The sequence below is a fragment of the Oncorhynchus kisutch genome, linkage group LG2, assembly GCF_002021735.2.
Source record: "Oncorhynchus kisutch isolate 150728-3 linkage group LG2, Okis_V2, whole genome shotgun sequence".
NCBI classification, from domain to species: domain Eukaryota; kingdom Metazoa; phylum Chordata; class Actinopteri; order Salmoniformes; family Salmonidae; genus Oncorhynchus; species Oncorhynchus kisutch.
Window position 1 is genome coordinate 12,777,223 of NC_034175.2, and position 14,775 is coordinate 12,791,997.

Here is a 14,775-nt window from a genome sequence, read left to right on the forward strand (position 1 = left end):
CATTTATACATCTAGGTTAGGTTTGTTGTGATGAAATATCTATGAAATATTGTAGCTTTAAGGCACATATTTGTTAGCCTGGGTACCAGTCTTCTTCTCCTAACATTCCACTCCTTGCCACTTCTTCTCATATGCTAAACATGTTTGGCAAATAGCACGGCGTACAAGGAGTGGAAGGTTAGGAGACACAGACTAGTACCCAGGCTACAGAATTGTTGGCTCATTGCCATGAGTGCAACAATGAGATATTTTGAGAGTTAGCGCAAACCTGCCGGACACCCCATATATGGACATATGCCCCATAATTCAGTTTACTACAAGTGCCATCCTGTTTTTCGAGAAAGGAATCTGAAACACAAAACTGAGGTGGCCAATACGGTTTCCACAAGCAGGTCTACTATCAGCCAATGAGATTTAGGGGGATGGAAGTTGAATGAAGTAAGAGAGAGCATTTGATGGTTGGGTATAGGTTATCAGTTCACACTCTTGCCTATGCCTGTGGTACATAGAGTATCATATACTGAGGCAACTGTGTTACATTATTAGTATACATGAGTTGTGTTTGGGAGGAATATTAGTAGACATGAGACCAATGCAGGAGAACATCAAGGTGCTTTACTTTGCAAACAAATGTCTGGAGCCATATGTAATGGTGGGTTGCTAACTATACTCTTATTTTTGTGAATTGTAATGTTTAGTGTGAGATAATGTACTAGTATGCATGGCATTTTTATTTTTATTTTTTGAAATACCTTGACCCAAATATGTGAAGAGTAGTTTTAGGGTTGTGTGCAATAATGTTAATTTATTGGTGAAGGGTTGAAGAAATTATTGTATTTTGTCTTTTATCAACCACCCTCACTCACTAGTACTGATTGTGGGTGTAATTTCATGTTTTATTGTGTTTGTTTTTGAGTCCGTTAATTACTCAGCCTTGTTTTACAATATCAGTGTGGTTAAGAAACTCACAGCAGAGAGAAAAAGAGAGTGTGTTTTAACAGAGATGTGGCTGAGAAACTCACAGCAGAGAGAAAAAGAGAGTGTGTTTTAACAGAGATGTGGCTGAAAAACTCACAGCAGAGAGAAAAAGAGAGTGTGTTTTAACAGAGATGTGGCTGAAAAACTCACAGCAGAGAGAAAAGGAGAGTGTTTTAACAGAGATGTGGCTGAAAAACTCACAGAGTGAAAAAGAGAGTGTGTTTTAACAGAGATGTGGTTATTTCCTTGCAGATCATCACAGGGAACGATTCAGTAAAGCCTCGATGGAGCGTGTGCAGCTCAGAGGAGGGTAACCGCTCTGAGGGCGAGGAGCCTGAGGACATACTTCCTGTTCTCCGAAACCACAGCCAGCTCCTCAACGACCAACACATCGAGAGTGTGAGTTACTGTTAAACTACACTACAACAAAACACTGTGGCTAATACAGTCACTTCTGGCATGTTTACAGAAATGTTGATGAAGGTGCTTTGCACTTATCAAATAAACCTAATGAAGTAACGGAAAAGTAAAGCAATCATCTCCCAGCACTGTATAAGCTACACAGCCAGCTCATGGGAAGAACATAGTGCTTTGGTTTGTTTGATATGTACAAAGCTAAATATGGGACTTTTTTTGGTTCTTCAATTTATACTGAGTTCCGGGAAAATAAAGTGCACATACTCATCTCAGCATTACACAGCTTTGACATGTGAATTTAAATGGGACATTTTCTCATCATCCATCTCATCCTCTGTTTCTGAAAACCACAGCTAGCCAATCACATACCAGCAAGGACACAGGGGTATCCATGGAACCTGGTCTACAGCACAGCCATTCATGGCACCAGCCTGAAGACTCTGTACAGGCAAATGGCCCACATCGACAGTCCTGTGCTTCTGGTCATCAAAGACATGGAAAAAAAGGTAGACATCTCAACAGCGCACTGTTCTATATGACTGACATCTAACGTACTGTTCCATCCATGTACTGCTATTACATTGTTATTACATTATGAATGGGTCATACGATCCCAGTAAAATGCTAATAGGTTTGTTTTCCTCTCTCTCAGGTGTTTGGTGCCTTCTCCTCCCATCCCTTCAGAGTGAGTGACTGTTGCTACGGAACAGGAGAGACTTTTGTCTACAGTTTCGACCCTGCATTCAAGGTAACATTGCATACTGTTGTGTGCACGGCTTGTCCATAATGGCATCCTATTCACTATATACATTTGACCAGCGCTTACCTTTGTACTATAGGGAATAGGGTGTCATTTCAGATACAGCCCCTGTCGTTGTAGTTAATAGGCTGTCTCTTGACTGTCGTGATGGGTGGAGTTAATCTGACACCTCTCTCTTCACACAGGCCTACAGGTGGAGTGGTGAGAACTCTTACTTCATCAGGGGCCATATGGACTCTCTACAGATTGGTGGAGGAGGGTAAGTGTTCAGAATTTTCTTTATCAGAAATACCGAAGCCTTTATCATCTAAAAGTAAATCTAGTTAGCTTCCACAAACTCATTGATGTCTACAGACTTTTGTTATTTTGTTACTTTTGTTATTGACCAAATACTTATTTTCCACCATAATTTGCAAATCATTTCATTGAAAATCCTACAATGTGATTTTCAGGATTTTTTTTCTCATTTTGTCTGTCATAGTTGAAGTGTACCTATGATGAAAATTACAGGCCTCTCTCATCTTTTTAAGTGGAAGAACTTGCACAATTGGTGGCTGACTAAATACTTTTTTGCCCCACTGTATCTTTCTCTTGTTGACCTCTAGGGGGCTTTTTGGCCTGTGGCTGGATGCTGATCTGTACTACGGTGCCAGCTTCCCATGTCACACCTTCAACAACCAGCCCCTGTCCACCCAGCAAGACTTCACAGTGCAGGACCTGGAAGTCTGGACTGTCCAGTAAACAGAGCGAGATGCTGAGAGACTCAGAAGCGGAAAAGAGAGAGAGAAAAAAGCTAGAGCCATGTCTATCTATGGTTTACAACATGGCTTTACTTGTGTTCAGTGAGGTTTAGCCTGTGTTCAAGCTGTTAAAGTACAGTAAGCTTAATATAGTAAGCTTGGTTTGTCCAATGACTGTATATATGAATGGACAACGCCATCGATCACGTGACACCAGTCATTCCTATGTGAAAACTCAATAGTGCATTTGAAGCCAAGGAAGTCCATTAAGATGGCGTCTCATGTGGGAGATTTACGTAGGCATTACATGCTAGTTTGAGCTACTCCAGGATGTGACGTTGCAGGCTAGCTCAGTGCTGCCCGCTCTCATTGAGTATTTCATGTTAAAGGCAGAATGGGGCATGCTGCCATTAGCTACTAAATTATGATAGTAACTTCTTCTGTGTGCGATTTTAAAATAATCGGTTCAAGCACATACATCTGGGGTAATAAGACATTTTTGTTTTGATTTGTTATTGTATTTATACGAAGATTGACCACGAAGATTGCCATCTTCCCATTCACTGTACTGGGGATAATAATGCCTGCAGTACTGTGGTTGGCCTTGAATGAGAGAGGGCAGTCATTCACCCCTGGGTTTGTCACATGTAAAACCTGGTCTAGTGACTTTTAGGCTGGTTTTACCTGTGTTTTACCAGCGCGTAACCTATTATACCAGCATTAACTCAGGTTGTATCTGTGTTTTGCCTGGTTAACTGAGGACTGTATGGTGAGAGATAGACAGGCTGTTTTACAGTGTCCTACTGTTTGCTGCTCAATACCTGCTACTGAACAAGCTCTGTCCAATACGAGCATTACAACTGGTTCTAGACATCTAAGCTGTAAACCCTCCATCAATCCTTTGTTATGGACAGCATTTACAAACCAAAGCCCTTTTTAGAGTAGTATCCTATTTTCATTACAATTTCCTCATAAGCTTTAAACTTTATAGAGGCTAAGATGAGCACACTACTGTACTACCCAACTATTTTGTATTTATTTCTGTGTCTGTGTTACAAGGGTACAACATCAGATGCCCCGTCGGGATTCCTCACACACACAACACTCAGGTCTAGAAACAGCCACGGCAGAGTACTGTCTCTTAGAGCTGCTAAAAGTGGCCTCTAATGGTTTGTACTAAAGGTATGGGTTTAAATCCATGTTAAATGTTTTCTTACATTTCTAAAAGAGAATAATGACATTTGTTTAAAAGAAAGAAACAGGATATAAGATGGACCAATTGTTTTAGTTTGACGTCTTTTTCACATTCCTTTGATGTTATTTATATTCCCCCCCCCCAAAAAAATAGATATATTTAAAGAAATGTTATCCAGGGAAGTATTTTGTTTTGTTTTTCTGTATGTGTGCTGTACAGTGCTGGCACTGTTAATGGCTCCTTATTAAAATTCTGCATTTCCAGGTGACAAAAAAATGTGCTTTAAACTTGTGTGATTATGTGACTGATTGTTTTCAGATCAATAAGCATCATTGCCTGAAATAGTAATACTAATATTAATCTCATCAACAACAATATAAAAGCAAGATTCATGATAACAAAAGGACATATGACATGTTTTAGATTTACCCAGTATTTTGAATTATCATGCTAGATGCCCAGTCATTTCTGTATGTTGAAATTAAGCTAGCAATAGGTAGCTTAAGGCCACATCAGTAATCACTCATTGTATGATTGGTTTTGAAAGAAATTATAAAATGTCACAGCATTAATTTACATGTTGCTGTACTGTCAAAGAAAGAATGTTTGCTTAATGAAAATGACACCTGCAATCTCAAAAGCAAAGGCCTACATAGGATGCAGCCTAATGTACTTTCACAACAGCTAATGGGGATCCTAATAAAATACAAAATACCTAAGTTGAGCCCATCTTTATTACTGTAAACAGTAAGGAGGAGTTAGATAAAAATAAAAATAAATCAAGAAGTTAATCTTTATCGTTCTTTTCCTAGGTCACGAAAATGGCTTAAAAAATTCCATCTTTAAATAATTTAGGCAAATTCAACAATGCAATATAACCGTAGCATTGACTTATACATGTTGAAGAAGTGGCAGAAAATAGAAAAGCATATCTGTTAAATGACTAAAATGTAAATATTTGATCTAGACGATTCAGTGAGAGACGTGTTTCACTGCCACCTGCAGGTGGACATTCGTGCACACTACCAAGTTGGGTAATTGTTTGCTTTACCTTTCGACTCACCAGCGATAACCGTTTGATCCACTTGTGTTCCTTCGTTGATAGGTCCCAGTCTCACCGACAATATGATTTCCACTAATTACCACAGCCACAAAGTTGAAATTGGCTAGGCATAAGGTTAGCAGGGTGGTTAAGGTTAGAGATAAGGTTAGGTTTAAAATCGCATTTTAAATATATTGTAGAAATAGGCGGGGTTTAAGCCTTTGTGGCTGTGGTAACTAGTGACGACCAATAAATATGGCAACCAACGAAGGTTCTGAACCTGCAAATGTATGTATTTCTAAAATAAACGTAGGTCAAGGCGAAGGATACGACAAGAAATGCATATTCTGCAAGGTTGTCAACAATGAGATGGGCACGGAGATTCTTCATGTTGTAAGTATGAGTGAATTATTGACACTAAACTAGCTAGCTAGGCTAACGTTACGTTAACTAACGTCGTTAGCTGGCTAGGTTAGCTGTCAGAAAACAGCGACGTTGATTACCACTGACAGTTAACGACAGGTCATTTGAGCTAATCCATTATCATATTTCCATAGCTATGTGGAAACAATATACATTAATGATCCCAAAAATAGTTTTTAGGCAGGTTAGCTTCCAAACTGAAAACAATGCTGATTGTGATGGACGTCCTAGCTGAACCAACTAGTGACCACCCCATGTGTTTGACTTCGTTTGCATGACAGGACGAGGAGGTCTCTTGCTTCAGGGACATCAAGCCTGGAGCTCCCCATCATTACCTGGTTGTGCCCACGAGACATGTTGGAAACTGTAAATCACTCAGTAAAGAGCATGTGTCATTAGGTATGCAACTTTAAAGTTGTGTGTGGTGTGGTGTGGTGTGGTGTGGTGTGGTGTGTGTGTATGTGTTAACTGATTATCCTGCTGTGTCTGTGATCAGTAGAGAAGATGGTGGAGATAGGGATGGAGATCCTTCAGAAGAACAATGTCTTAGACCTCAGCGACGTTAGGTATGACCACAACATTCTCTCCAGTCAATGTCACATGATTCAAATGAAGTGTTTTTCAATCTTCAGATGTTAATAGGGCTGTGACGATACCAGTATACTGAGAAGAGTCGCTATACTGGTATCGTCCCGGCCCTTTTATTAACAAGTGGCTCCAATTGTAAAGGACAATTTATTTATTTTTGCTATACATGCATAGTTGATTGGTTTGACTTTATGAAATGACATACAATGGCAAATCACATTCAGCAGTCTGTAGAATTTAGCATTTTGAACATGTTGCTGTTGTCACAGAAGATCATGCAGAGACAAAGAAGCAGACAATTATTATAAATTTTTTTCTACAGGTTTGGCTTCCACTGGCCCCCATTCTGTTCTGTCTCTCACCTGCACCTACATGTGTTGGCACCTGCCAGTCAGATGGGCTTCATGTCCCGCCTCTTCTACAGACCCAACTCCTATTGGTTTGTCACTGTAAGTCTCTTTCAAATGGCCATTGTAGTACGGTAGCTGTCAGAATTTGTGTGATAAATGTTTCACAATTCCCCCCACATTGTTAAATAAAGGTAAAATAAAAAGTCTGTTCTGTGACAATATTATCCACCTATTGAGTTCAGTGTTCGTACAGTACCAAAGTCGGGATAGAACAATAATTTCCCTTGCCTTGACATCACCTGGACACAAACATCAACTCCACTCATTTAGACTTGTCAGAGTAGCTTGTTAGCATTGTGTTTGGGAAAGAGGGCTCTTTTTTAAATATATATTTTTTTTTTACATAATAGTTGGACAGTCTAGATTGGCAGCTGATGAACAGCTCCATTGTTCCTCACTGTTCCAGCAGCTCTTTTCTGCCACTCTGGCTGTTGTGTTGTCATCTGTTAAGAGCCAGTCAGCCAACACTGATCTCTCACTGCATTATCACTGCCAGCTTTCATGGTCAATTAACTCCCTGTGGAGACTACTGGGCTGGGGAAATCTGTTGGGATGAAGTAAGGTGACTAAAGCCCCAAATACACTGGACTAGGAAACCTGTTTTTTTTTCCTGTGTCTGCCTTCAGTGTGTATATGGTTCTTCCCAGGTTAAAGGATGGCCATCTATACAGTATGTCAGGGACACTCACCTCTATCAGTCTATTCCCATCAGGTTGGTTTGCAGGCATGCACCTCATGCAAGAGCCTTTGTTCTCTTCTACCTTTAGATACAATACATGAGCGTGACAATGGACTGGCAATTCAGACATCAAAACGACATGAAGAAGCCATGACTTGTCATTTGATGTATTATTGTACTATTTGTGTTTGTCTCCTGCAGGCTGACCAGTTGATTCAGCAGCTGAACTCTAAGGGAGAGACCAACTGAGGAGTGGGTTGCAGTCTGGGCTGGTCCAGTGAGAAACGGGGTTACCTTACTAGTAGTGAAGTGAGCAGGTCAGGTCTGGTCTCCCTCCGTGGTTCTCTATGTGAGTGTACTGTACTCCCCAGCAGGTTAGTGAGACTAGTGATGATGGTTCAACTCAACTGAGGTTTTTAATTCTAGTATCAAGCTGAACAGCCAAATCAGAAATTAAGCCAAATGTGTTTTCCTTACTTGCTATTTTAAATACTTTTTTGAAAATGACCAATAGTTACTCTTTATTTTTTACCACAGAATATGAAATAGTAATGTCTGGAATGATTTTGGGGTCAATTTCTGTTGGTATAGAAAGATATCAAAAGTGATACGTTTGTGTTTAGGCTCTAGTATTAATGTAAAGAACGATTAGTAACGTAAAGGCATTCCTAAGTGATCATAACCAGGAGACCTGAGAATGGGATGTATTGGGACTGTGAAACCTACAGTAAGTCTCATCGCAGGACACCTTTGATAAAGATGTCTTGTGCATTGTGCCACTGGCTGGCATCCCAAATGGCACCTTTTCCTATAGGGCTCAAAAGGAGTGTAATGAATAGGGAACCATTTGCGATGCAGTCACTGTCAACAGTATCCCGTATTATGAGGTATAATAACTGAAAGCGGAGAAATATCATGAGAAGTATGAGCTCTTTTAGGCCTCAGTCAAGTGAGAGTCAGAAAAGCAACTGTTTTGCATGAATGGTATTCAATCATATATGATCAAAGAGTAAAATGGAAGTGTACACTGGGGTGTGAAGGTTTAAAATATTCACTGAATAATACCTACATTACTAATTCATCAAGATGCATAATAGGAGCTCAATCATCCATAAACAATTGTTTCTTGGGTCACATTCTGTTAACACAATACTCTGCATTAATTGTATTATTTTATTATGAATGTTGGAGAGTGATTCTTAATTTTGTTATGCACTACAGCCCAATGGAACACTCAACAAAGTAATGTATGTTTAGTGTATGCTGCTGCATGAAATTAAGAGCGTCATGTGTTTATTGGTTGACGTGTCGCTGTAAAATAATAATGGTGGTTCATGGTTAAATAAATGATGCATTGCTGCCTCCACAAGTGTATCAGATTTCCTTCCTGGTCTCTTATTAATGGGAAACATCATTCAGTAACACTTACTGTAAAGTATGCAGTATGACTTAATATGACTCTTTCTAATGCCTTATTAAAAAGTATTATGTTATGCAGGCTTTAAATAAAGTGTTACCTGTCATTCTAATGCAATCGTCTCATGAATTAGTCCTTTTTTTTTTTTTAAGACTTTATTGATAAAAATCAGTGCTTTCCTTTCTAAACAAACATGTTTGGAATACAGTAATTATTTTTCAAATTAGTAAAGTGTTACAGTATATTTCATGAGTGCAAGTAGCTGAAAAAGCATTCCTCAAACAACCCTTGTTAGGTTGAACAATGTGCATATAGTACAGTGTGAATTCCACAAATGCCAGTGGATCAAAAAGTGATGTGCTATTTCTCCTGAATGTAAATATAATTGTGATGCATTTTGCTACATTGTCAACCATGTATACAGTTTCATAGCCTCCTTCCAGGATTTCTAACATTAAGCCTACATTGTCAGTGTGTTGTATTTGTGCCATAGAAGGTACACATTTCCTCTGTCTAATTACAAAGATTGCTAAGGAACATTGTAAATGCTGTGTAGATTACAGTGTACTGGGAATGCAACACAAAGTCTATTCAGGCCAATAAGCTCAGGTTCATCCTACAGCACCATATTGCATGTCACTGCTGCCACAGGTTAGTTCTCTTGGGCCCTGCCCAGAAACAACTACCCTTGCTAGGTGCAGGTGTAAACCTGAAAGAATTGGATAGGTGTTGCTGCACCTTGCTACCTAATGTAATTTTCACCATATTGCTTAGACCTAGCCAATCCTTTCACAACTACACAAATGCCTAAAGAGCTAGGGGATGTTTCTGGACAGGGCCTTGGTTACTGTCTTGTCCGTCGGCTGCATAAACCTGGTCACTGAAGCAGCATAATGGTGACCCTGTCATTTCATCCTGGTCACTGTAGCAGTGTGATGAGGACCCGGTCATCCTGCCCCTGCCACAACATCTCCCCTTCAAAGCTGACCAGGCCTTGTTTTCTGGCCCTCAGCAGGATCCCCACCACCTTGTTGGAGATGTTTACATAGTGCTCAAACAGCTTCCCAAACTCCACCGTCACCACAGGTCTCTCCTCGCTGCCTCCGTCCCCACCGCCACGGCTCTCCCCGATGTCCCTGATCATCTGGCAGAGCTCCTCCACCTCCCGGGTGATGTGGACGTGGGCGTCCCTTCCCCTCTGCTCTGTCAAGGAGCCCTCCAGGGGCCTCCCGTAGCCATCCTGGTCCCTTTGGAGCCTCTGCTGCTGGGCAGTCACATTCACCATAGCCCCCCGGTTGTTACTGAAGGGGTTGTGTTTCTGGTACTCCTGGTGCTTGTTGGACCATCTCTGCCAGTTCTCCTTTAACCCTTTCACTGACGTCACACACACTGTCCTGTCATCGTTAAACTCGATAGGTGCATCGTTGTTCTCCATGGTGGTGTTTCAGATGTCTTGTACGTATTAAGTGGTTTGTCCACTTTTAGGCATAGTTCATTTTCTGTGGGTGTAATAAAAGTTTCAATGACCAACTGTTGAGAGCACAATTACATGTCTGTATGGTAGCCTAGGCCTATTTCTAATTTATGAAGACACAAATTAATCCTCAGAAATAGCGTATTTAAACCATTAATTACACCCCAAATGAAGTTATGGTAAACTATATTAGTTATAATAAAGTTTAATAACAGGTCATCATCCTACTAATGCTCTGATGAAGGTGAGAGTTCTTCCAGATCAGAGGTATCATGCCCATAGGATGCACAGATATTTAACAAAAAAAAAATATATACAGTACCAGTCATAAGTTTGGACACGCCTACTAATTTCACGTTTTTTCTTTATTTTTTAAATGTTCTACATTGTAGAAAAATAGTGAAGACATCAACACTATGAAATAACACATGGAATTATGTAAAACAAATCAAAATATATGTTATATTTGAGATTCTTCAAAGTAGCCACCCTTTGCCTTGATGACAGCTTTAAACACTCTTGACATTCTCTCAACCAGCTTCATGAGGTAGTCACCTGGAATGCATTTCAATTAACAGGTGTGCGTTGAGGATAAGTTCATTAGAGTTACCAGCCTCAGAAATTGCAGCCCAAATACAGTGGGGCAAAAAAGTATTTAGTCAGCCACCAATTGTGCAAGTTCTCCCACTTAAAAATATGAGAGAGGCCTGTAATTTTCATCATAGGTATACTTCAACTATGACAGACAAAATGAGAAAAAAAATCCAGAAAATCACATTGTAGGACTTTTAATTTATTTATTTGCAAATTATGGTAGAAAATAAGTATTTGGTCACCTACAAACAAGCAAGATTTCTGGCTCTCACAGACCTGTAACTTCTTCTTTAAGAGGCTCCTCTGTCCTCCACTCGTTACCTGTATTAATGGCACCTGTTTGAACTTGTTATCAGTATAAAAGACACCTGTCCACAACCTCAAACAGTCACACTCCAAACTCCACTATGGCCAAGACCAAAGAGCTGTCAAAGGACACCAGAAACAAAATTGTAGACCTGCACCAGGCTGGGAAGACTGAATCTGCAATAGGTAAGCAGCTTGGTTTGAAGAAATCAACTGTGGGAGCAATTATTAGGAAATGGGAGACATACAAGACCACTGATAATCTCCCTTGATCTGGGGCTCCACGCAAGATCTCACCCCGTGGGGTCAAAATGATTACAAGAACGGTGAGTAAAAATCCCAGAACCACACGGGGGGACCTAGTGAATGACCTGCAGAGAGCTGGGACCAAAGTAACAAAGCCTACCATCAGTAACCCACTATGCCGTCAGGGACTCAAATCCTGCAGTGCCAGACGTGTCCCCCTGCTTAAGCCAGTACATGTCCAGGTCCGTCTGAAGTTTGCTAGAGAGCATTTGAATGATCCAGAAGAAGATTGGGAGAATGTCATATGGTCAGATGACACCAAAATATAACTTTTTGATAAAAACTCAACTTGTTGTGTTTGGAGGACAAAGAATGCCGAGTTGCATCCAAAGAACACCATACCTACTGTGAAGCATGGGGGTGGAAAGATCATGCTTGGGGCTGTTTTTCTGCAAAGGGACCAGGACGACTGAACCGTGTAAAGGAAAGAATGAATGAGGCCATGTATCGTGAGATTTTAAGTGAAAACCTTCCATCAGCAAGGGCATTGAAGATGAAACGTGGCTGGGTCTTTCAGCATGACAATGATCCCAAACGCACCGCCCGGGCAACGAAGGAGTGGCTTCGTAAGAAGCATTTCAAGGTCCTGGAGTGGCCTAGCCAGTCTCCAGATCTCAACCCCATAGAAAATCGCATAGAAAATTTGGAGGGAGTTGCAAGTCCGTGTTGCCCAGCAACAGCCCCAAAACATCACTGCTCTAGAGGAGATCTGCATGGAGGAATGGGCCAAAATACCAGTAACAGTGTGTGAAAACCTTGTGAAGACTTACAGAAAACGTTTGACCTCTGTCATTGCCAACAAAGGGTATATAACAAAGTATTGAGATAAACTTTTGTTATTGACCAAATACTTATTTTCCACCATAATTTGCAAATAAATTCATAAAAAATCATACAATGTGATTATCTGGATTTTTTTTCTTCTCATTTTGTCTGTCATAGTTGAAGTGTAACTATGATGAAAATTACGTGGGAGAACTTGCACAATTGGTGGCTGACTAAATACTTTTTTGCCCCACTGTAAATGCTTCACAGAGTTCAACAGACACATCTCAACATCAACTGTTTAGAGGAGACTGTGTGAATCAGGCCTTCATGGTCAAATTGCTGCAAAGAATCCACAACTCAAGGTTACCTAGAAGAATAAGAGACTTGCTTGGGCCAAGAAACACAAGCAAGGGACATTAGACTGGTGGAAATCTGTCCTTTGGTCTGATTAGTCCAAATTTGAGATTTTTGGTTCCAACTGCCGTGTCTTTGTGAGACGCATAGTAGGTGAACGGATGATCTCAGCATGTGTAGTTCCCACCGTGAAGCATGGAAGAGATTTATTTCAGTGATTTATTTAGAATTCAAGGCACCAGCATGGCTACCACAGCATTCTGCAGCGATACACCATTCCATCTGGTTTGTGCTTAGTGGGACTGTCATTTGTTTTTCAACAGGACAATGACCCAACACATACTCCAGGCTGTGTAAGGGCTATTTGACCAAGAAGCAGAGTGATGGAGTGCTGCATCAGATGACCTAGCCTACACAATCACCTGACCTCAACCCAATTTATATGGTTTGGGATGAGTTGGAACGCAGAGTGAAGGAAAAGCAGCCCGCAAGTGCTCAACATGTGTGGGAACTCCTTCAAGACTGTTGGAAAAGCATTCCAGGTGAAGCTGGTTGAGAGAATGTTAAGAGTTTGCAAAGCTGTCATCAAGGCAAAGGGAGGCTACTTTGAAGAATCTCAAATATAAAATATATTTTGATTTGTTTAACACTTTTTTGGTTACCACATGATTCCATGTGTTATTTCATAGTTCTGATGTCTTCACTATTATTATACAATGTTGAAAATAGTTAAATTAAAGAAAAACTTTTGACTTATACTGTACTTCTTAGTGAGAATTTCTCCTTTCTCCATTTCATAGCATAAGCTATGGACAACTAACACAATTGCATTTTTTCGGTGTCAATTTGAATGCACAGTGATACCGTGACGAAATCCTGAGGCCCATTGTGTCATTCATCCGTCGCCATCACCTCATGTTTCAGCATGATAATGCACGGCCCCATGACGCAAAGATCTGTACACAATTTCTGGAAGCTGAAAATGTCCCAGTTCTTCCATGGCCTGCATACTCACCAGACATGTCACCCACTGAGCATGTTTGGGATGCTCTTGATTGATGTGTATGACAGTGTGTTTCAGTTCCCACCAATATCCATCAACTTCGCACAGCCATTGAAGAGGAGTGGGACAACATTCCACAGGCCACAATCTGCCTGATCAACTCTTTAAGAAGGAGATGTGTTGCGCTGCTTGAGGCAAATGGTGGTCACACCAGATACTGATTGGTTTTCTGATCCACGCCCCTACTTTTATTTTTAAGGTATCTATGACTAGTAACTCAGTATAATCTTTGTAATGGTTGCACGTTGTGTTTATATTTGTATTCAGTGTATATATATTATTTACATTTTTTGTTAAATCTTTTGTTGTTTCTCTATAATACTACTAGCCACCTACTGTAGCAATTTTATGAAGTTGGCTTTAGCTAGTCCAGATAGGTTCCCAATCTCCCAACCTCATAACTACCTACCAAGAAGCTATTTCAGGCTATTTATCAGGCTAGAGTTGCTAGCTTGTCTAACTATCTTAGTTGGCAAGCCTGCTGGCAAGGTTGGTAGTCTTTTGAAAAGCTAGCAATTACTAAATGTACTGAATAAGACCCACATTCCTTTGAATATTTTACCTAGACTTTAGTAGAGATGCAGAGAAGCATATTTAGTTTCTTAAAAAAAAAAAAGCACCAGTCAGGAGAATAGAGAGCTCAAGAGGTATGCTTAGATATGCAGAAAAATATACATATTTTTAAAATAGAATTAAGCATAGTGATTATGACTCTAGATTGCAGGAAAAAAGCTACTTCAGATGTTTGAAAAATGCTAAATTTGCCCATTTCAGGAATGGGACCACCCCTCTGCCATCCTCACTTACTTTGTGCCCTCTCAGATTGTTAGGCTCCTGTTTCAGATTGATTTAAACATGAAAAACATTTAATTGATCTCGCACAAATAAATGTTACATTACAAGAAATCTAGGAATGCAAGGTGAGCACACATCTGTAAACTGAAAGTGACATACATACGGTAAGGTGACAAGTGTCACTGCTACAATGTCAAAATCGATGTATTGCTTATTCCGAGATTTTCTTCTTCTGTCAGTGTCGAATTTTAGGTACCTTACACTTCTTGTCACGAACACTGACATAGCCTGAGGAACATGTGTCTGTTAGCAACATTGTATCCATGCTATGGAACTTTACATTAGAACAGTGTTGAATCGGATTATTTTTCTACCCGCAGTGAAAAACACTGATCGGCATCCAAAGTAGCCAATGACATTGTGGTGGTGACGCAGTCGCTAAATGTTGGTGTCACGTGCCCTGTCA

General features: G+C 40.3%; 3 protein-coding genes across 5 annotated transcripts; 2 read left to right on the top strand and 1 right to left on the bottom strand.

Annotated features, from left to right (window-relative positions):
• Nucleotides 1-464: 464 nt before the first annotated feature.
• Nucleotides 465-4,232, top strand: LOC109907614 (nuclear receptor coactivator 7). Its single transcript, XM_020505707.2, has 6 exons — nt 465-652; nt 1,231-1,377; nt 1,749-1,901; nt 2,048-2,143; nt 2,341-2,414; nt 2,761-4,232. The coding sequence occupies exons 1-6, from the start codon at nt 584-586 to the stop codon at nt 2,894-2,896; spliced, it is 675 nt and encodes a 224-aa protein (XP_020361296.1). The 5' UTR covers nt 465-583; the 3' UTR covers nt 2,897-4,232.
• A 1,098-nt stretch (nt 4,233-5,330) lies between these two features.
• LOC109907602 (histidine triad nucleotide-binding protein 3) lies at nt 5,331-8,761 on the top strand. 2 transcript variants are annotated; one of them, XM_020505668.2, is made up of 5 exons: nt 5,331-5,525; nt 5,837-5,954; nt 6,052-6,121; nt 6,466-6,592; nt 7,434-8,761. In XM_020505668.2, exons 1-5 carry the CDS (start codon nt 5,388-5,390, stop codon nt 7,479-7,481), a joined length of 501 nt encoding a protein of 166 aa, XP_020361257.1. In that variant the 5' UTR covers nt 5,331-5,387; the 3' UTR covers nt 7,482-8,761. The 2 variants fall into 2 exon arrangements, with proteins under 2 accessions (XP_020361257.1, XP_020361265.1); XM_020505676.2 differs by having other exon boundaries at nt 5,342-5,525; nt 6,055-6,121.
• Nucleotides 8,762-8,785: 24 nt separating this feature from the next.
• Nucleotides 8,786-14,770, bottom strand: LOC109907591 (actin-binding Rho-activating protein-like). 2 transcript variants are annotated; one of them, XM_020505655.2, is made up of 2 exons: nt 14,469-14,770; nt 8,786-10,148 (listed from the first exon to the last, which is right to left on the bottom strand). In XM_020505655.2, exon 2 carries the CDS (start codon nt 10,082-10,084, stop codon nt 9,569-9,571), a length of 516 nt encoding a protein of 171 aa, XP_020361244.1. In that variant the 5' UTR covers nt 10,085-10,148; nt 14,469-14,770; the 3' UTR covers nt 8,786-9,568. The 2 variants fall into 2 exon arrangements, with proteins under 2 accessions (XP_020361244.1, XP_020361235.1); XM_020505646.2 differs by having other exon boundaries at nt 14,473-14,729.
• Nucleotides 14,771-14,775: the final 5 nt, after the last annotated feature.